The 22,681-nt window shown below is 45.5% G+C and overlaps 2 protein-coding genes across 2 annotated transcripts in view; both read left to right on the top strand.

The window, feature by feature from the left end:
* The first annotated feature begins 1,528 nt into the window (after window positions 1–1,528).
* hsf5 (heat shock transcription factor family member 5) lies at window positions 1,529–5,293 on the top strand. The gene is made up of 7 exons (XM_029699554.1): window positions 1,529–1,645; window positions 1,994–2,510; window positions 2,684–3,004; window positions 3,127–3,224; window positions 3,385–3,822; window positions 4,425–4,570; window positions 5,156–5,293. The coding sequence occupies exons 2-6, from the start codon at window positions 2,003–2,005 to the stop codon at window positions 4,560–4,562; spliced, it is 1,503 nt and encodes a 500-aa protein (XP_029555414.1). The 5' UTR covers window positions 1,529–1,645; window positions 1,994–2,002; the 3' UTR covers window positions 4,563–4,570; window positions 5,156–5,293.
* A 638-nt stretch (window positions 5,294–5,931) lies between these two features.
* LOC115153896 (E3 ubiquitin-protein ligase RNF43) overlaps window positions 5,932–22,681 on the top strand; it is a 224,540-nt gene continuing 207,790 nt past the window's right edge. Inside the window, exon 1 of the mRNA XM_029699553.1 lies at window positions 5,932–7,684. Coding sequence (XP_029555413.1) covers window positions 7,445–7,684 — 240 coding nt within the window. The 5' untranslated portion in view covers window positions 5,932–7,444. The remainder of the gene's footprint in view (window positions 7,685–22,681) is intronic.

The raw sequence follows: 22,681 nt of genomic DNA, 5'->3' as shown, positions 1-22,681 counted from the left end.
ATCTCTCGTCAATCAGCTACAGCGGCCAGGACTCGGGACCGAAGCTACGCCCACCATCATCAGCCGCAACTCAACCTGTAATGCCCAGGACACAAACACACTAACATGGGAAAACGTGTCACACGTAACAGTAGGCCCTAACATGTTGTGGACACCGTTTGCCACCGTTATAGTGCAATTCATGTATTGTTTAGTGTTGTGGCTTTGCTAGCATGCGTCCCGCTTTCTTTTTTTTGTTTCCTTACCAAGATTTACATGCTAAAATCGCCCCTGATTCCAGCCATCTCTTCATCGACCCTAAACCTGGAATTACACTTTCATCAGAATGTAGGACTCCTTGTTCCAGGCGTCTCCATCCTTTTTCACTACGACTTTTACTTTGCGTTTCTTGACGCTGCCATGGTAGGCTTCCCTCCCAAAAGCCGCGTCTGGAAGCCTGTCTGATGCTCGTTGCCCCTACTTTTCTTGTTCCTCTTTGACTTTGGCATGGTTCCTAATTTGATACATTTTAATTGTTGCAAGAGCCTTAATCTTCAAAGCCCGTTGCTGCTGCTACAATGTACAGCAAACACATGCACCCACAGGTTCGGCAAAAAGGTTTCTGTGCTGCACACCCTTGACCAGCTATAACAGCTGAATAAACAAGCAGCAAACGAATCCCTCCATCTGTATTCAAAACAGCGAGGCGGGTTTTCTGGCGCTGATATTGTTACAAAATCATGAAAGCCCATTGTCTAATCAGGACTGACATACCGTGGGAATTACAACCTTGCAGCAAATAACAATGAAATTTGGAAACTAACGCATGCATTTTAAATGATTATCTCCAGTTTCTAAAAAAATAAAAAAATAAAATCACTGGGGGTGGCGAAAATAATTGATATAATAAACGTCAAGCCAAGGTGCCAAGGTACATACCCTGCCCTACTGCTATGAATTCTATCTCATGGTGTAAGCATATTTAGGCCAGTGCTTGACTTGGACTAAAATAGGTGCTGATACCGTTTATATTTAGGTGCAGGCACTCCTCAATACTTTTGAGCTAATATTGTACAGGTGGAGGAACTCATGCCGACATGTTTTGAGGCGCAGGTACTCAGTTCGGGTGAGCTCCTGCCCAAGTCAAGTACAGTTTTTAGGTACTGTCTGTTTGTTGTTACTCAATCTGACTGGGTGGGCCTGGCTGCCCAGTGGGAACATAGGCGTTCACCAATTGACAGGAGTTTCATGATTTTTATTTCTGAAGGTGGATTATTTATTTGTATTATAATTTATTTATTATTATTATTATTATTTGTATTTCTGGGAGTGGATTATTATTATTAGCCTTAGGTTTAAAATCAGTGACCACTCTGCAAGAGCTGTCTCCAAAACAAGATTCATGACGAAAAAAATAAATAACTAAAGTGCAAAGGTGCCAATATATGAATAAAGCGTAATTAAACTGTAGTAATTGTGTCTCCATAAATACAGTGAATCTGATTCTGAATTTTCTCAAGTCGGAAGTCGTGGACGTCCGTAGCTCGAGCTCTTTGATTCATCACGCTCGAGGATGTTGAAACGGTTTTTTTTTCTGGAATTTAAACGGACTCAAAAACAACTGTTACGGGAATACTTTCAACGGTTCTGAGGGAGACTGGTCAAGGTACTGTGTGTTATTATTAAACAGACTAGATATAATTACACACATTTACAGAAAAATTCATCATATTCTGAATATTTAGCTATATATATATATATTGTAGTTTAAACTTCCGTTATAGTTGACTTGCTCAGGTACTTGATAACAGTTTTAGCTAGTTATCTTTGATAACGAACGAGGAGCTAGCTAGCGTTAGCTACAAGTAACGTTACTAAGCTAACGATGTTAGCTAGCAGCTTGCCAATTCAATCGAGAAAAAAAAATACTATTTAGCTAGCAAATTGAATTAGATATTCATATACACTTGATAAGTTGTCACTTATTTTTGTTATTTTTTTGTTTCTCAAACAGGCGAAAAATATGGAGCTCGCAGAGGAACGCCTCACCATCCCCATCAATCCCAACAATTTCCCAGCAAAATTGTGGCGTCTGGTGAATAACCCCAAAAATCGATCGATACGTTGGGATCCCTGTGGTGAGGGTTTGATAATCGACCAGCAGCTATTTGAATCAGAGCTGCTGTCACCTCAGAAACAAATGTTTGACACCACTGACCTTTTCAAAACAACCAACTTTACAAGCTTCAACCGCCAGCTGAATCTTTATGGGTTCAGGAAGGTGGTCCATGGCCCCGGGGGCTCAGAGAAGAATGATGTCTCATCTCCGATGGACGGGATAAAACACCACTTCCACAATCCAAACTTCAAACAAGATCATCCCGAACTGCTGGTGAATCTTAAGAGGCTGACAAGCAAAAACAAGGCGAAGATGGAAGCTGGCCTAGAAGTGAACTGCCGGCCCCCAGCAAATCGTTTCCACCGACTCATGGCAAATGGTGATGGTGGTGAGGAGAAAGTAGATAAAAGAGGTACACTCAAATTGTCAATCATACCTGTACTTTGTATTTTAAACCAAAACGAGTAGCAACAGTAATTTAATAGCAAATTACTCAAATAACATAATTTATTGTGCCATAACTTGTGTGCCATAACTTCTCAGCCATGATACTCATGATATTGCTGTCATTCAATGTTTCCACAGGTTCCATGTTTGTTGGTCAGGTAAAACGACCATCTCCTTACCAACAGTACCACCAAAGCAGAACCCAGCCCATGAAGGACTATGATCGGACTCCTATCCCACCCCGCGGCTGGATCATGGGTCATGGGGATGCCCCCTCCCCCACCACCTTCTACACAGACAAGGGAATCCCCATATCTGTCATCCACCGGTTCCCTTCAGACACTTCCTGCACTGTGCAGTCCAGTCCGACTACTGTGCACATCCAGCAGGGTTCACAAAGCCTGGCAAACAGCTTGATCCCTCACCATACTCCGTACCGACCTGGATTCTATTCCCCTGGTAACTATAATAAACCATACCATGGAAGCACCCATTAGTTGAATACAGAAACACTGTGATTTCCTCATAAACAGTCATAGAAGTTTATTTATATACTTCTTGATTGTGTTTGCTTTTTTCAGCATTAGTGTGCCAATGCTGCCCCCCAGGCTCAATGGACTCGGACTGCCATAGTGCCCACCAGACATCTCCCTCATACTCCCATTACAGCTATTACCAGGTAGGTGGGAATCTAACTACTACCCATAAAGCAACATGTCTGCGAATCTTTCCAGTGGGATCTAGAATTCATATGGGTGAAAATATGCGGAGCATATGAATCAACATTTCATGCTTGAAATTTCAAGCTGTGAAATTTATATTTTTAATCCCATTTCTAGCCAAACTGTCCTGTGGGCTTTCTGTATCCTGGCAATCAAAACCAGGACTGGCAGAGCAGTGAAACCCAGGAGACCAAGAAGAGTGATGTCAACCTGGACACAGTCTTCCAGCTAGTGGACGAGTTGCACCACAATTCCCCCAAAATACGCATGGTCAAAGTGGAGACCCCAGAGCGCCAGCAGCCGGTCCTGTCCACCTCTACACCATCAGGGCCCCAGCCCATCACCACCATCCACAGCTCCCCTCACACAGTCACTGTCTCTTCCCAGCGTGACTCCTCTTTTAACTCCAGCCCAGTGACACCCCGCGGGCCCATCATTATAGCAGTCCCGGGGAACGTTCCTCCTCAGGGAATAGCCATCACTGTCGGTGGTCCCGCGGCTGAGCAGCCAGTGAAGAGGGAGGACAAACCTGTGTCTGTGGATGCCTATCAGAAGGTAATCTAGCTTAGCTTTGTAAAAACCTGTCTGGATGCCTATCAGAAGGTAAGGTAGCTTAGCTTTGTAAAAACCTGTCTGTGGATGCCTATCAGAAGGTAATCTAGCTTAGTTTTGTAAAAACCTGTGTCTGTGGATGCCTATTAGAAGGTAATCTAGCTTAGTTTTGTAAAAACCTGTGTCTGTGGATGCCTATTAGAAGGTAAGGTAGCTTAGTTTTGTAAAAACTTGTCACATGAAGGCTATATGAATCAGAATCACTTTATTTGCCAAGTACATTTACACATACCTGGAATTTGAATAGGTGCTGCCAGAAATACACAAATGTATAGACAGAGAAATGTACACAAAGTCAACATACATAATTGTACAATAGAAATACAGTAAACATACAACTATAGAGTATAGACTGATTTACAGTGAGGATATACAATTTACAAAACCAGCGTATTTAGAACTGTGAGTGGAAAGAGAAAGCAAAAATACTCAGTCTGTATGACTTAGTAATCAACTTAATAAACAGGTATGGTATGGATGGTCATCAGCGGTCCTGATGAACTCTGTTGTATAATAGGAGATGGATCATGCTGTGATTTCCCCAGTGCCCCGAGGAAGCATCAGAGTACATCACCAAGGTGAAGGAGATCCAGTTGGTGGACTCAGACGTCTGCAGTGTTCTACATGATGTTACTGTCTGCGACCTCAGCCTGCTGGAGAACGAGCACCAGACAGAAAACTAAATCTCCTGGTAAGACAACTATCCACTTACATTTCTGCACAATCCTTGCTGCTGCTATCTTGGCCAGGTGTCCCTTGTAAAAGAGATTCTATATCTCAATGGGACTTTCCTTGGTAAATAAAAAATAGGCAGAGGCTACAGATCCGTAGGTAACCGTCCCGATCCCCGGAGATGACCATCCGTATCAAGTTCTATGCATGTGTTTCTTTGCATCCATTTTACGTGCCGGTTTTTGTGGCACCTTCCATTCATATTTCTCACTGTCAATCATACTATGCTATTATATTCAGTTCTGTTTTATGTTATTAGAATACTATCGTTGTGATCTTGCAGACATTGATTTAGCTTTGATCTAAGTTAATTAAACAAGCTTCACCATTCGCTAGAGTAACCTGTGTGTAAGATAGAGGATTCTGCACATGCGCAGAAGCTGTTGGGACCTTTAGCTTTCGGGAAGAGGGGTCCAGAGAAGTCTGATCCGCAGCCACTCCGTTTTAATAAAACCATACACAGTGAAGGATAATGTCAACGGTGAGGAATAGATTAGGGGGATCATGACAAAATTAATGTACACATTTTAATTTCATCTTTTAGATCTGAACTTGTTGGTTGAAGTGGCATGCACGCAAGAATGTTGACCATAGTCAGACCAGGATGTCCCAAGTTTTCAGTTTTGCTACTCAGGCTCAAGTCTGAATTTGCTGCAGCTTCTTGTTGAAATATGTTGACCTATGTTACTTGTATGTCACTGATAAAAACATATATATTTTCCTGATAGTACACATATTGGACATTGTACATAGTTCAGCCCTGTTCTAATTTATTCTTATTTATATGATAACTTTTACAGAATTGTAATTGACATATGACAGTTTTATTCTGAATGCTTAATCTTGGAATTAATTAATGCATACCAAGACTTATTTGTCATTTTTAACTTAAAGAACAAGTACCTTTTAATGTTTATTCCTCATTTGTTTCAGTTTGACACCAAAAGTGATCTTTTTACATATTTTGAAATGCAAAACAAATAAATCTGTTTTAACCGTTAATTATTTTTAAATAATTTCTGGACATGATATAATTGGTTTATAATGTTAAAAGATTATTATGATTAAAATGTGATATAATTCAGAGGTTCTTTGCATTTCATTTCTTGCATCTGGTTGTTGTTTGTATGGGCTACAGTGTACTGGTAAAGAAGGGTCCATTCCGGGATCTTTGCTCTATTCTGAAAGGAGATGTGAAGTGACGCTCGGCTGTTACCGGTGTTGTCCGCTGGAGGGCGCCCGGTGTCGTCTTTCGTCTGTGTTGGAAGTGCAGCTCCACCCTCGGTGACAGGCAGTCAGCAGGTAGACAGACAGACAGTCGATGAGATCCCAGGGGAGGGAGACTCGACATGCTTCGGGACTTAGTAAATGTACACTCGTGTGTCTTTTTACAACTTTTCAAAATGTGTATGACCAATATTAGTGTTTTAACGACTCGCGTTTAAGCGATTATACATTTGTTAAAGCTTTCTTTTCAGTATCTATGTGAATAGTGAAGTTTATATTGTATATTTTTTAAGCAGCGGCGGGAAGGATCTCTTTTCAGAATTGTTACAACTTTCAGACGTGGAACTCGGGGAAAATACTTTTTTGGAGGCTGCCAGGGAGCGAACAGGTTTTAGATGCGTAGCAACTTTAGTGGACGATAGGCATAATTGTGGATGCGTCGGCTGCAGAAATGACACGAGATGTATACTCCTAATTAATGAACTTCTTTCATGTTAAGTAACTAATGCAACGATTCCATTGGATTAGTTAAACTTTTCAAGAGTCCGGAAACCTCCGTTGTCAACTTTACAGGGGCATTTTTGTCAAAAGATTGTCGCAACGGAGCCTATGAAAGTTACTATTGCATTTTCGTCGTTTACTGTATTGTCTCCTTTCATCTTGGAATCCGTCATATCAACCTGACTTTGTTCCTGTTGGTTTCTGAAACCTCTGGGTGGGGATATCGTCACAATATCCTATCCAGCGTCAAGAGTAGGGCATTTGCTTTTTAGGTATTTGACAACTTGTTGCATCTGGAGCCCCTCTGCCAGATTTGACTTTTTTTTGTCTTGCTCTGGAAATGGAATACCGGTACATTGGATACACGTTGGTTTTAAATCAGGCAGAACTGTAGAATGTCTATAGTGGGTTGGGTACGAATTAAAGTACAAACATTGTTGCAAAATGTTTATTGAAATCTTGCCAGTGGTTGAAGATTACAAGAGCCGCGGTGTGCCCGGACTGAACCGATGTGTCTATGACAACTTTAACAAGCACGTTGAAAACGAGGACCGGGCCGCTGTTTATCTCCTGGAAGGAGCTCGTGCTGTATGTGAACGGTGAACTAAATGTAAAGCCTATTCAACTATAAGTAACGCAATTCCAATTATTCATTTGATGTTGTCGAACTTGTGCATGCAATGTTTGGCCTCTCCTGTTAGTGATACTGGTTAACACACATGATCTAAATCCTATCTTATTATGATATGTTTATTTGATTGTTAGCAATTCCATAATTTAGAAGCAAACGTTCAGATTTTTTTCTTATGAGTGAATATGAAGACCACTTTACTTGGCGTATTTAACTGTTTTTACCTGGAACAAACATTCAAAGCGGGATAACAATTCATTACAAAACCACAAGACAACATGGCAGTCCGTGAGCCTTAACACTTTGGATAAAAGCCTGTATTTCGAGTCGTTTTCACGGGTTTCTACCATTTCTAACCCATAAAGCAGAGGACCAGCGCTGGGCCATATATTTCTTGTCCTGAATCAACATTGGTGGTTAGCAGCTTTTGAAGTCCACGATGTACAGCCGGAGCCCGCCGCTACAGCCGATCCAATGATCGTTCTCCAGCGGCGACTGGCCGGGCTCTGGCCGTGGCTGCTCATGGCGGCCCTGCAGGTGGTGTTTGGCCAGACGGGCCTGGAGCTGGCGGCGGCCGTCGAGACGGAGCGCTCGGCCCTCAGGGCTGTCATCAAGGTGACACTGCTGAAAAACGAGCCAACGGGGAAGCCCATCACTCTGGAAGGGCTGTTTGTCGGAGGGAGCGCCGGCTCTGCAGAGGGGAAGCTCATGCAGGTACGTGTCACCACTAGCGGTTCTGGGGTGGGGGGGCAGTGCCCCTGTGATAACAATTTTGGACCACCTTGTGGCCCCCCTAAATGTGGAGTATGAAATCATTTTTACATAACTAATTTTTGCTATCGTTCTTTTTTTTACATCCGTTATTAGACAGTGGCAACGCGGAACACTACATTTAACCCACACATTTTCTAGAGGGACGGCTTTAGGCGGAACACAACAGTATCGTACCACATGCAAAACGATATGACAACAATAACGTCTAATGTAACTGGCCCCCCCTCTAACAGTACAACTGGCCCCAGCTTGGCCCCCCAGTTGAAATGGTCTAGAACCGCCACTGCGTGTCACGTCATAAAGGTTCCCAGGTCCACCGGATCATGTGCAGTGCAATTCAAGTCAAGTGCATACTGGCTACATTTTCTAGGTTGGCTTTCAATAACTATTTGGTAATACATTTTCCAAAGTGTGGTTATTGGCTTAAAATATCCCATGCATCTTTAATCAGTTATGTGACATGGTTTCAGTCCGTTGAGATACAGTATGTTGTGTTATACGTCTGGTAGGCCATTGGACTGTGTCTGGTATAGATGCTGTAAAGTGGTCAATGGAAATGCCATGGGAAAGATGCCTATTTAATACTATTTTGAAGTAAAAATCAGAGTATAATTCTTGGATGGATGTCAACCCCAATATACAGTATGTTCATGTCATCATCACCAATCTACAACGTTCCACTTAAAAATGACTGACTACCCCCACCACTTTGCTTCCAGTTTATACGAACGGGAGTTAGCATTTTGCAGTCACTTATTCTAAACCTGAAAAGGGACAACTTCTAAATGTTATGTAGGGAAAACAACCAATTCACTATATGGCCAAAAGTATGTGGACACATGTCCGTTGAACATCTCATTCCTAAATCATGGGCATTAAAATGGTGTTGGTCCCCCTTCTGCTGCCATAACAGCCTCCTCTTCTGGGAAGGCTTTCCACTAGATGTTGAAACATTGCTTTGGAGACTTCAGCCACAAGAGCATTAGTGAGGTCGGGCACTGATGTTGGGTGATTAGGCCTGGCTCGCAGTCAGAGTTCCAATTCATCCCAAAGGTGTTCGATGGGGTTGAGATCAGGGCTATGTGCAGGGCAGTCAAGTTCTTCCACACCGATCTCAACAAACCATTTCAGTATGGACCTCGCTTTGTGCACTGGGGCATTGTCATGCTGAAACAGGAAAGGGACTTCCCTAAACTGTTGCCACAAAGTTGGAAGCACAGAATCGCAGTGGGGGAAAAATAACCCAATTGTCATACTTCAGTAAAGATAAAAGTCACCCAGTAAAATACTACTTGAATAAAAGGATCTGTTTTTAAATATACTTAAGTATATTTTAGCAATTACATTTACTTTTAATACTTAAATATCAAAAGTAAAAGTATAAATAATTTCAAATTCCTTATATTAAGCAAACCAGGCAGGTTGCGTTCTCCTGGCATCCGCCAAACCCAGATTTGTCCGTCGGACTGCCAGACAGTGAAGCGTGATTCATCACTCCAGAGAACGCGTTTCCACTGCACCAGAGTCCAAAGGCGGTGAGCTTTACACCACTCCAGCCGACTCTTGGCATTGCGCATGGTGATCTTAGGCTTGTGTGTGGCTGCAATGCCATGAAACCCATTTCATGAAGCTCTGACGAACAGTTCTCGTGCTGATGTTGCTTCCATAGGCGGTTTGGAACTCGGTAGTGTGTTGCAACCCAGGACAGAAGATTTTTACGCGCTTCAGCTGTCCCGTTCTGTGAGCTTGTGTGGCCTACCACTTCATGGCTGAGCTGTTGTTGCTCCCGGACGTTTCCACTTCACAATAACAGCACTTACAGTTGACCGAAGAAGCTCTAGCAGGGCAGAAATTTGCAAAACTGATTTGTTGGAAAGGTGGTATCCTATGATGGTGCCAAGTTGAAAATCACTGAGCTCTTCAGTACGGGCCATTCTGCTGCTAATGTTTGTCTATGGAGATTGCATGGCTGTGTGCTTGATTTTATACACCTGTCAGCAACGGGTGTGGCTGAGACAGCCGAATCCACTCATTTGAAGGGGTGTCCACACACTTTTGGGTATGTAGTGTATATCCAAATCAGACTTAAGTAACCACATTGTGTGCCTGTTACAATACATAAATCATGATGGATTTGACTTATATCCACTTAGTTAGATCAGATTTGTTGACTATGCCAATCCAACGTCCTTCTATCCCCCACAGTCTGACGTCTTTACTGCATCTTATTCACATAAAGAGCACCACAGGCATCATGCTCCGTTTGAGCTGATGCTTATGGCTTTGTTTAACCATGTTTTCCACCCTGGCTCGCTTCACTTTGGCACGTTCACCTTGGCAAACTGAAGTTAACAATGTGTCATAGCCCAAACCACCGAAGAACCCCCATAGACAAACAGGGTTCAATCTCAGGCCAGCTTTTTTTGTAATCTTGTTGTTCTCAGTCACTATAATCTAATAGGTTATTGAGCTGCTAGACCTATAATGCTGTCGCTATAGTGGAAGCTGTCTTTGTTATCACTCGTTGTTATGCTGTTTTGTGTGATGACAGAATATCAACATTCTTCCGGAACAATAGTGTTGACATACAGTACATATTTTTATTTTTGTTTTTCTTCCTGCCTGCTGATACCATACTGGTTAGGGGTGAGAGTGCCAACTTCTCCACCCAAACATTTTATCAAGCTGATAGATTTGTAGTTACATAAATTATTAGAGCCAGCCATGCTCTGAAGTTGCCGGAAAACTCCCAATTTTTAAAAATGTCATACTGAACATAGTGATTAAACATCAAACAATGCATTCCATGCATGTTCAATAGTTGAGATCAAAAGCTGCATTTAAAAAAAAAAAAAAAACATATTTTTATAATTTACTCATGCCCTTACCGGGCAGAATGCACATGCCAAAACCATAGGCATACATGTGGTCCTTACTGTACATTTTCCCTCTCCTACTATTCTGCAAGCCAGGCCCCTCACTCTGTGGTACGTAGCTTTCCCCACTCTGTGGTACGTAGCTTTCCCCACTCTGTGGTGCGTAGTTTTCCCCACTCTGCGGTGCGTAGCTTTTCCCCACTCTGCGGTGCGTAGCTTTTCCCCACTCTGCGGTGCGTAGCTTTTCCCCACTCTGCGGTGCGTAGCTTTTCCCCACTCTGTGGTGCGTAGCTTTTCCCCACTCTGTGGTGCGTAGCATTTCCCACTCTGTGGTGCGTAGCATTTCCCACTCTGTGGTGCGTAGCTTTTCCCACTCTGTGGTGCGTAGCTTTTCCCACTCTGTGGTGCGTAGCTTTTCCCACTCTGTGGTGCGTAGCTTTTCCCACTCTGTGGTGCGTAGCTTTCTCCTTCTGATTCATACATGGATTCGGGTTATTGGGGAACTAAAGCAAGGCTAAGTCAATTTATTTCCGATCGGAGAAGAAATGGAGGACTGATGAGGTACTGTAGGGTCTTGTCTGTCCTCACTCACCAGGTGCAGGAGGCATTTTGAATGGATAACCAGATGCTGCAGACAGCTATAATTGATAAGAAAGTACATGGCCTTTTCCATGGGGGAAAGTCCAATATTAGACATGGTGGTGAAGATGAGTACAGTGTATTATATAAGAAATATATGCTCATCTACATTTGCATTAATGTGTGTGTGTTTGTGTGTGTGTGTGCACACTTGCATCCGAATGTGTGTACACTCTTAGAAAATATGGTTCCAAAAGGGTTCTTTGGCTGTCCCCGTAGGAGAACCCTTTCAAGAACCCTTTTTGTTTCCAGGTAGAAAATGTTTTGGTTCCATTTAGAACCTTCTGTAGAAAGGGTTCTACATGGAACCCAAAAGGGTTCTACATCGAACCAAAAAGTGTTATTTAAATGGTTCTCCTATGAGGACACCCACAGAACCCAATAAGGTTCTAGATGGCACCTTTTTTTTCTAAGAGTGTATGTGTGATGTTGATTCTTTATAACATGTATTTTTAGAGCGGGTGGTTCCATAGCAGTGCTGCTAATAAGATCAGAGGAATCATTCATTTACATTGAGGCAATGAGGCCTTTCTTTCCTTAACACTGTGTGTTTCTGTGATATGTCACGTTAGATCTGAGCGATAACGTTGGACTTGACCTGGAAGGAGGAGTGCATTACAGTGTGACTGTTTATTTTTGTAAGAAAGTCGTTTCTAGATTCCTATTTTACTGAGAGTGCATCTCAAATGGCATCCTATTCCCCATATTTGTACACAACTTTTGATCCGGGACCATAGGACACTGGTCTAAAGTAGGACAGTTAAGGTTATAGCAAATTGGGTGCCATTTGGGCTGCATTCTGGGTCTCTGTTCTACACCAGGTGACAAGGTTGATCAGGGTTGTGGAAGTGATGGCTGACATTCCAGTATTTCACTGAAGGTGTGAAGTGATAATTAGGCTTCTGACTGCTGTTGTTCACTCAGCTCAGTTTACTTACCTGGGGATGATGACAGTTCTAATCCAGCGACGATAAGATCCCTGTTTATTTTTCCTTCAGGTGAACACAAATCCCAACGCCATTCTGAGTGTAGCCTGGGATGATGGTGGTGACGTTTGGCCGGCTCTGCTGGGGCCAAATGAGCTACTCTGGTCTAGGCCTGGGGTATACCACCACCTTATTGAATTAACATGTATTCACTTCTAATTCACATCATTGTGGTCCTCTTTAAGCGCTCAAATGTTGGTAGAGTTACAGTTGAGTCAGTCAATTAGCTTCTTATGCTTTACCCACACTGATGGTCTGCACAGAGGCAGTGTTATGCTGTGAGACTGGGTGTGTCATAAATGGCACCCTATTCCCTATATAGTGCACTACTTTTGACTAGGGCGCTTGTCAAAAGTGGTGCTCTATATAGGAATAGGAAAGTAGTGCACTGTATAGGGCATTGGGTTCCGTTTCAGCCTCACCCTGTGCGATCCTGTGTCTTTGTTGCAGTGCAGCGTACTATTCCAACCTGGTCTCAGAGCATTTCGTATTATTCTGTACGTAAATCCGAGACAAAGTATGTGGACACAGTATGTGGTTTTCCACTAGATGTTGGAACATTGCTGCGGGGACTAGCTTCCATTCATCCACAAGAGCATTAGTGAGGTTGGGCACTGATGTTGGGCGATTAAGCCTGGCTCAGTCTGCGTTCCAATTCATCCCCAAGGTTTTTGATGGGGTTGAGGTCAGGGCTCTGTGCAGGCCAGTCAAGTTCTTCCACACTGATCTTGATAAATAATTTCAGTACGGACCTCACTTTGTGCACTGGGGCATTGTCATGCTGAACTAGGAAAGGGACTTCTTCAAACTGTTTCCACAAAGTTGGAAGCACAGAATCATCTACAAATGTCATTGTATGCTGTAGAGATTTCCCTTCACTGGAACTAAGGGGCCCGAACCATGAAAAACAGCCCTAGACCATTATTCCTTCTCCACCAAACTGTACAGTTGGCACTATGCATTCAGGCAGGTTGCGTTCTCCTGGCATCCGCCAAACCCGGATTCGTATGTCGGACTGCCAGACGGTGAAGCGTGATTCATCACTCTAGAGAACATGTTTCCACTGCTCCAGAGTCCAATGGCGGCAAGCTTTACACCACTCCATCCAACACTTGGCATTGTGAATGGTGATCTCTTTGGCTTGTTCAGCCATGAAAACCCATTTCATGAAGCTCCCGACAAACAGTTATTGTGCTGATGTTGCTTCCAGAGGCATTTTGGAACTCGGTAGTGAGTGTTGCAATCGAGCACAGAAGATTTTTTACGCGATATGTGCTTCAGCGCTAGGCGGTCCTGTTCTGTGAGCTTGTGTGGCCTACTCGCTAACGTTAGCTAGGCTAGGGGTTAGGGTTAAGTTTAGGAGTTAGGTTAAAGAGTTAAGGTTAAGGTTAGCTAACATGCTAAGTAGTTGCAAATTAGCAAAAAAGTTGTAAGTAGTTGAAAAGTAGCAAATTAGCTAAAAGGATAAAGTTGTCTACGTTATACGTCTACGCATCCACCCCGAATAACCACCCTCCTTTCATTTTTGCCTTAAGTAACCATCTATCTTATGTAACCATACCAAATGTAACATGTCATCCATACTAAATGGAGGGTTTCGGATATGCATACAGAATAATACGAAATGCGACCAGGTTGAGTATTCCTGTTTCAACAGGCCTCTATTGCCTCTGAGCGCAGCTTTATGTTCAATGCTTTATGTTCCTGTCTTCCTTCCGGGGAAACTGGATGGGGGATGAAAGGTGTCCATCCCTCTCTCTCTCTTTCTCACTAAACAACAACGCACATTCCAGATTCCACAAAGTTTGTGACTTGTGTTTTTCTTTTGTGTTCGATCGCTAAAGACACTACCTATAGAGATATGAATTATAATACACTTTAATGGATTGGATTCAATGAATACAGGTATACTCCAACTGGTTTATTAAAGATGTGTGTTTACGTTGAAGTACTTCAGAGCTGAGTAGAGTTGAACAGCTCTGAGACTGAGAGAGAAACGTGGTTCGTACAGGACTTGTATTACTATAGAATGTGGTAATGTAATTATTAGCCCAGCATGTCTGTTTTTCCAGTGGACGATTCGGACGGGATTAGATTTACCAAACTGCCCTCGTAATAATTTTTTTTCTCTCTTTCAAAATGTGACCGTTTTCACGGTCAGGTGTGTTCTAGGCGTGAAGATATTTCAACTTGGCTAGAGAGAATGTCAAAATAAGAACCATGAAATGTACGCTATGCAGACATTTTAATTAACTGACGTATTTGGCAATTTATCAGTTGGTTGGCACAACATCATACGCTTGATCTTAATAAAGAGAAATAGGCACTGGGAAATCTGATCTGTGACAAACGGATCATCTGTACGCTACGTGCAGAGCACTTTGTTTTAAGCATCAATTTGTTCCCGTGTTCTTACCCAAACTGGGTGCAGCACCTGGTAAATTGTAATATCCCTCAACACGCAGGGATTCACACGGTATAAGTATTATCAGAGGACTTTGTAGTTTGCTGAAAAACAGCAGGTTATGCTGGCTGGAATTATTACTCTCCCACCATGTAAAAATGACTGGCATGGCAGATTCAGATGGGACACAAATTCAGTATCCAACAGCACTGATATAGTCTGTCTGTCTGTCTGTCTGTCTGTCTGTCTGTCTGTCTGTCTGTCTGTCTGTCTGTCTGTCTGTCTGTCTGTCTGTCTGTCTGTCTGTCTGTCTGTCTGTCTGTCTGTCTGTCTGTCTGTCTGTCTGTCTGTCTGTCTGTCTGTCTGTCTGTCTGTCTGTCTGTCTGTCTGTCTGTCTTATAAAAAACAAAAAAACAAACAGGATCCAACATGAGAAAAACATTTAAACTTTAATGTTTTGGTGAAGAAGACTCCATTACCAAGCATTGCACCCTTTGGTTTTTATTGAAAGCTCGAAGTATATATTTCTTTCCCACTGATATTGAGTTTTGCTCTTTGACATGTTTATTTTCCCTACTTTGTCATTATGTTGAAGAAAGATATAAGAATGTTATGATTTACTATTCGACGATACAAATACATGTTATAATATTGCTGATATACAGCTGTAACAGAGGTAATAAATATTGCTGCTATACAGCTGTAACAGAGGTAATCAATATTGCTGATATACAGCTGTAACAGAGGTAATAAATATTGCTGATATACAGCTGTAACAGAGGTAATAAATATTGCTGATATACAGCTGTAACAGAGGTAATAAATATTGCTGATATACAGCTGTAACAGAGTGGTAATAAAAAGCACCAAAACAAACACAGCCATATAAAGGACTGTAACATGCTGTGAGCTCTTTGTTCCCCTTTTCCGATCCCTCCGTGTGTTCAGGTCAGGGGACTGTTGCTGCATTCCTCCCTCAGATCTGATATCCAACAGTCTAATCTCTCTGGTAGGATGCCCATGTCTACTGGCTGGCTTGGCTCAGGCCTGTAGGTTTCAACCACTCCAAGCGGTTAGGCATTTTGACTCCCTCTCTCGCCTGACTCCCTCTCTCGGTTTCTCTCACTACAAAGCCAGTCCAGTGGCCAGGAAGGGCCAGCCGGTGGAGAAGAAGTGAAAGGGCTTCTGGAATAGCTTTGAAGTTGTGGGGAAAGCCAGCTGTCCTCTGGGCCCAGTGAAGAGGAGGATGATGTTACACCTGCCGCACCTCCTTTTGAACTTAATCCTCTGTTGGGCTCTCTGCCCAATTAAAAGAAGCTAAACTGTTTTAAAAGGGCTCTTTTTTTCCACTAAGTCCCTTTAGAATTTTTCTTTACTCTCTCCTCTGTCTGTCGAGGGCTTTGTCCCAGTGAAAGGTCAGATTGACCTTTTTGTGAGGGCCCACAAAGACATCAGCTATAATTGGGGCAAGCAGGGCACTAGACATTGCATACTGATTAACTCTGCACCGCTTTTCTTCCCTATCTTCCTCCCTGGCCTGGCCTGGAGACCCCTGGGGAGGCCCTGTTTCTCAGCCTCCAGCTCTCCCCTCAGATCAGAACAGTCCCAGAGTAGACCACTATCTCTCTCTGTGGCCAGCAGGCAGACAGGCAGCCTCACCCAGCCCAGAGAGACAGAGAGAGGCTTGGCCTGCCAGACGGATAGTTATTAGGCCGGGAATGAGAGATGGAGGGTGGGGGGAGGAGTGTAATGAACACGATGGGAGACAGAGAGCTGGTTTCAAGCGCAGGGCGCAGAAGGTGTTTATTAGTAAAGGACCACAGCAGGAGGCAGGTAGCTGGGTCCAGGGGCAGGCAGAAGGTCATACACAGGAGGAGGCAGGTAGCTGGGTCCAGGGACAGGCAGAAGCTCATACACAGGAGGAGGCAGGTAGCTGGGTCCAGGGGCAGGCAGAAGGTCCTACACAGGAAAAGGCAGGTAGCTGGGTCCAGGGGCAGGCAGAAGGTCATACACAGGATGAGGTAGGTAGCTGGGTCCAGGGGCAGGCAGGTCATACACAGGATGAGGTAGGTAGCTGGGTCCAGGGACAGGCAGAAGGTCATACACAGGATGAGGCAGGTAGCTGGGTCCAGGGACAGGCAGAAGGTCATACACAGGAGAAGGCAGGTAGCTGGGTCCAGGGACAGGCAGAAGGTCATACACAGCAGGAGGTAGGTAGCTGGGTCCAGGGGCAGGCAGAAGGTCATACACAGGATGAGGTAGGTAGCTGGGTCCAGGGACAGGCAGAAGCTCATACACAGGAGGAGGCAGGTAGCTGGGTCCAGGGGCAGGCAGAAGGTCCTACACAGGAAAAGGCAGGTAGCTGGGTCCAGGGGCAGGCAGAAGGTCATACACAGGAGGAGGCAGGTAGCTGGGTCCAGGGGCAGGCAGAAGGTCCTACACAGGAAAAGGCAGGTAGCTGGGTCCAGGGGCAGGCAGAAGGTCATACACAGGATGAGGTAGGTAGCTGGGTCCAGGGACAGGCAGAAGGTCATACACAGGATGAGGCAGGTAGCTGGGTCCAGGGACAGGCAGAAGGTCATACACAGGATGAGGCAGGTAGCTGGGTCCAGGGACAGGCAGAAGGTCATACACAGGAGAAGGCAGGTAGCTGGGTCCAGGGACAGGCAGAAGGTCATACACAGCAGGAGGTAGGTAGCTGGGTCCAGGGGCAGGCAGAAGGTCATACACAGGATGAGGTAGGTAGCTGGGTCCAGGGGCAGGCAGAAGCTCATACACAGGAGGAGGCAGGTAGCTGGGTCCAGGGGCAGGTAGCTGGGTCCAGGGGCAGGCAGAAGGTCATACACAAGGGGTCCAAACAGGCAACAGTACAGGCAGGGAACAGGCTAGTAACGTTGTCCGGGAGATCAGGCAATAGGTTGATAACAGGAAATCCGATAGGCTAAAGTACAGGCAGGGAATAGGCAAAGTCTCATTAGTGAAGCAGGACAAACTATCATACACGGGAGGATTAAATTATGGGAAAACCAGAGCTCCGAATAGAATTGTGTCACAAAACAAACAATACCTCACAGTGATGGGGTGCAAAGAACTGAACTAAACAGTGTGTGATAATGACATACAGGTGTGTGAACAGGTGATCAGAATTCAGGTGATTGGGATCTGGAGAGTGAGCTGCGTTCAGGGGATCTACGCGCTTGAGAATGTGAGTCGGAAGCAGACGTTACAGGGAGGAAGGGGGCAGCTGAGGGAGAAGAAGATCAAAGTGTGTGTTCAGTTAAGAAACATGAGCTAGGATGATTAATAAAGGAAGCTATTTACTCTGCACTTCCTCCCCCTCGTCCTGGATATCCTGTCTGGATTTCCTCTCTCTCCTCTCCTCTCCTCTCCCCCTGGATGTGGTAACAGCTCTCCAGGTCTGGATTTCCTCTCTTCTCCTTTAACTTTAACTTCAACTCAATGATCAAGCCTCCATCCATTCCAAATTGGCTTTATCGGACGTGTTTTGCATGCAAAGCTTCAATATGTTAGTCTTCCTGGTCCTGGGATGGACACCATATGAGACCATCTCAACATAAACATTAGAATCACTTTTCCATCCTACTCTATCTTCCCCGTGGCGACAGGAGACGTTTCATGAAGTTCGTCCCTGACAGCCTTGACTGACTGAACGGTGTCTTTCGTCACGCTACCCAGTGAAAGTAACCGCCCCCTCTGCTTTACTTTCATATCATGTCCCCTAATACCAGTCTCAACGTCAACAGTGAAGATGTGACTCCGGGATGCTGGCCTTCTAGGCAGTTCCTCTGTCCAGTGGCTGTGTTCTTTTGCCTATCTTTTCTTTTTATTGGCTAGTCTGAGTTAGGCTTTTTCTATGCTACTCTGCCTAGAAGGCCAGCATCCCGGAGTCGCCTCTGTTGACGTTGAGACTGGTGTTTTGCGGGTACTATTTAATGAAGCTGCCAGTTGAGGACCTGTGAGGCGTCTGTTTCTCAAACTAGACACTCTAATGTACTTGTCGTCTTTCTCAGCTGTGCCCCTGGGCCTCCAACTCCTCTTTCTATTCTGGTTAGAGCCATATGAAATGTCTTTATTCTTTTGGAGCTTCTGTGAGTGTAATGTTTACGGTTAATTGGGGTGTCAGGTAGCCTAGTGGTTAGAGTGTAGGGGGGGGGGGATAGGTAGTCTAGTGGTTAGAGTGTAGGGGGGTAGGTAGCCTAGTGGTTAGAGTGTAGGGGGGGGGGGATAGGTAGTCTAGTGGTTAGAGTGTAGGGGGGGTAGGTAGTCTAGTGGTTAGAGTGTAGGGGGGGGGGCAGGTAGCCTAGTGGTTAGAGTGTAGGGGGGGCAGGTAGCCTAGTGGTTATAGTGTAGGGGGGGTAGGTAGCCTAGTGGTTAGAGTGTAGGGGGGGGCAGGTAGCCTAGTGGTTAGAGTGTAGGAGGGGCAGGTAGCCTAGTGGTTATAGTGTAGGGGGGGTAGGTAGCCTAGTGGTTAGAGTGTAGGGGGGGGCAGGTAGCCTAGTGGTTAGAGTGTAGGAGGGGCAGGTAGCCTAGTGGTTATAGTGTAGGGGGGGTAGGTAGCCTAGTGGTTAGAGTGTAGGGGGGGTAGGTAGCCTAGTGGTTAGAGTGTAGGGGGGGGGGGGGGGGTAGGTAGCCTAGTGGTTAGAGTATAGGGGGGGCGGTAGGTAGCCTAGTGGTTAGAGTGTAGGGGGGGGGGGGGTAGGTAGCCTAGTGGTTAGAGTGTAGGGGGGTAGGTAGTCTAGTGGCTAGAGTGTAGGAGGGGCAGGTAGTCTAGTGGTTAGAGTGTAGGGGGGTAGGTAGTCTAGTGGTTAGAGTGTAGGGGGGTGTAGGTAGCCTAGTGGTTAGAGTGTAGGTAGCCTAGTGGTTAGAGTGTAGGGGGGTGTAGGTAGCCTAGTGGTTAGAGTGTAGGGGGGGTAGGTAGTCTAGTGGTTAGAGTGTAGGGGAGGTCGGTAGTCTAGTGGTTAGAGTGTAGGGGGGGTAGGTAGTCTAGTGGTTAGAGTGTAGGGGAGGTAGGTAGTCTAGTGGTTAGAGTGTAGGGGAGGTAGGTAGTCTAGTGGTTAGAGTGTAGGGGGGGCAGGTAGTCTAGTGGTTAGAGTGTAGGGGGGGCAGGTAGTCTAGTGGTTAGAGTGTAGGGGGGCAGGTAGTCTAGTGGTTAGAGTGTTGGGGAGGTAGGTAGTCTAGTGGTTAGAGTGTAGGGGGGGCAGGTAGTCTAGTGGTTAGAGTGTTGGTCCAGTAACCGGAAGGTTGCAAGATTGAATCCCTGAACTGACAAGGTAACAATCTGTCGTACTGCCCCTGAACAAGGCAGTTAACCCACTGTTCCCTGGTAGGATGTCATTGTAAATAAGAATTTGTTCATAACTGACTTGCCTAGTTAAATAAAAAACAATTGTTATTGTTTATTTCACTTTTGTTTATCTACTTCACTTGTTTTGGCAATGTTAACATATGTTTCCCATGTCAATAAAACCATTGAATTGAATTGAATTGAATTGAATTGAATTGAATTGAATTGAGATTCCTGAATGATCCTCACCTGTGTTTAGACAGACTGGGAAACAGACCATCTGTTACACTGAGCCGGCCGCTCGTGCATGCGCGTACACACACGTACACACACACAGTACACACGTACACACACACACACACATTACATACACACACACGGTACACACACGGTACGCACACACACACACACACACGGTCTGCACACACACCGTACACACACAGTACACACACATTACATACACACACACACACGGTACGCACACACACAGTACACACACTCTATAGACAACTATCACAACTGTGGGTAAAGGAGAGGTTACAGGCTATTCATTATTATTGTTTAGGTTTTATTCTCCAGAAATGACTCTCCTCCTCTAATCACCCCCTCACTAAAAGAGCAGTCAGAGAGTCTGTAGTGTGGGCTCTTTATGTTGTCATTGTGTGTGTGTGCATGCATTACACTGAAGAGGTTTGAGTCACTCAGCTCACTGCCTGAGTACTACTGAAGAGGTTTGAGTCACTCAGCTCACTGCCTGAGTACCACTGAAGAGAATGAGTCACTCAGCTCACTGCCTGAGTACCACTGAAGAGGTTTGAGTCACTCAGCTCACTGCCTGAGTACTACTGAAGAGGTTTGAGTCACTCAGCTCACTGCCTGAGTACCACTGAAGAGAATGAGTCACTCAGCTCACTGCCTGAGTACCACTGAAGAGAATGAGTCACTCAGCTCACTGCCTGAGTACCACTGAAGAGGTTTGAGTCACTCAGCTCACTGCCTGAGTACTACTGAAGAGGTTTGAGTCACTCAGCTCACTGCCTGAGTACCACTGAAGAGAATGAGTCACTCAGCTCACTGCCTGAGTACCACTGAAGGGGTTTGAGTCACTCAGCTCACTGCCTGAGTACCACTGAAGAGGTGCGTACACACATTACAGGGAGGGAGAACTGACGTTACCTGACGTTGAGAGGTAGGTCAGGGTGGGGTCGGGTCAGTGGAATTCCATTATCTTAAGGTCACAGGTCATATAGTTGGTGAGAGTCAGTCAGACAGACTGTGCTGGATTCTGGGTTGTTTTTTTCAAAGGAGGTATTTGTAACAGATGTCAATGTTGTACTGTACTGTACTATACTGTACTGTTCTGTAGTTCACCATGGTTTCTTTATGTATATGTGGGGGGTGCGGCCGTGTGGGGTCTACGGCCGTGTGGGGGGTGTGGCCGAGGGGGGGGTACGGCCGTGGGGGGGTACGGCCGTGTGGGGGGGGTACGTGGGTGGTACGGCCGTGTGGGGGTGGGGGGTACGGCCGTGTGGGGGGGGTACGGCCGTGTGTGGGGGGTACGTGGGGAGGTACGGCCGTGTGTGGGGGGGTACGGCCGTGTGTGGGGGGGTACGGCCGTGTGTGGGGGGGTACGGCCGTGTGGGGGTGGGGGGCGCGGCCGTGTGGGGGTGGGGGGCACGGCCGTGTGGGGGGGGGGCACGGCCGTGTGTGGGGGGTACGTGGGGAGTACGGCCGTGTGTGGGGGGGTATGGCCGTGTGTGGGGGGGTACGGCCGTGTGTGGGGGGGTACGGCCGTGGGGGGGTGCGGGCGTGTGGGGGGGCGCGGCCGTGTGGGGGGTACGTGGGGGGTATGGCCGTGTGGGGGGTACGGCCGTGTGGGGGGGGTACGGCCGTGTGGGGGGGGTACGGCCGTGTGGAGGGGGTACGGCCGTGTGTGCACGTGTTTGTGTGAGTGTGCGCTTGTGCCTCTCTATGGAGTGTTTGTTTGTGTGAGCATGTGTTTACATTACTGTGTGGGGGGTTCCATGCTAGGACCCTCCGCTAATCAAGACATGGTAGTTCATGTAGCAGAGTCTCCATGATGTCTCCTGTTTGTACCTGAGATAAAATGGTCACCGGATCTTCTCTCTCTTTGCTCTAGTCCTCTCCGTCTTTCTTTCTTTCTCTACCTGCTTCTCACTTTCTTCCCTCTTTTGTCTCTCTCCTCTCTTTCCATCTCTACCCAGTCTCCATCTGAGTTTCTACTAGCTCCCCGTCACTGTCTTTCCTCTGTCTTTTAAAGCTCTTTCAATTATTACAATTCATAGCATGTGCTTTAGTGTTGAAGCCTAGATTTCTCAAGTACAGGAAGTGCTTTAGTGTTGAAGGCTAGATTTCTCAAATACAGGAAGTACTTAGTTTGCTAAGAGAGCAGAGGAAAAGAGTCATCACCATACCACACATAAATACTCTGACAAACTGAATCCCTCTGTCTCTGTTTGAGTCTCTCTCTCTCTCTTTCACTCTCTCTCTCTTTCACTCTCTCTCTGTCTCTCTCTGTCTCTCTCTTTCTCTCTGTCTCTTTTTCTCTCTGACTCTGTCACTCTCTTTCACTTTCTCTCTCCCTCTTTCACTCTCTCTTTCTCTCTGACTCTGTCTCCCTGTCTCTTTTTCTCTCTTTTTCTCTTTCTCTCTGACTCTCTCTCTCTTTTTCTCTCTCTGTCTCTCTCTCTGACTCTCTCTCTCTCT

Source organism: Salmo trutta, chromosome 19 (assembly GCF_901001165.1).
Source record: "Salmo trutta chromosome 19, fSalTru1.1, whole genome shotgun sequence".
Lineage (NCBI taxonomy): Eukaryota > Metazoa > Chordata > Actinopteri > Salmoniformes > Salmonidae > Salmo > Salmo trutta.
The sequence above is the reverse complement of the archived record's forward strand: the minus strand, read 5'-3'. Positions and strand labels throughout refer to the sequence as shown.

Coding starts and splice junctions, on each gene's coding strand:
- hsf5 (XM_029699554.1), top strand. CDS start 2,003: ATGGAGCTCGCAGAGGAACGCCTCACCATCCCCATCAATCCCAACAAT. Junction 3,225..3,384: donor CCCATTACAGCTATTACCAG/GTAGGTGGGAAT, acceptor TCCCATTTCTAG/CCAAACTGTCCTGTGGGCTT. Junction 3,823..4,424: donor CTGTGGATGCCTATCAGAAG/GTAATCTAGCTT, acceptor TGATTTCCCCAG/TGCCCCGAGGAAGCATCAGA.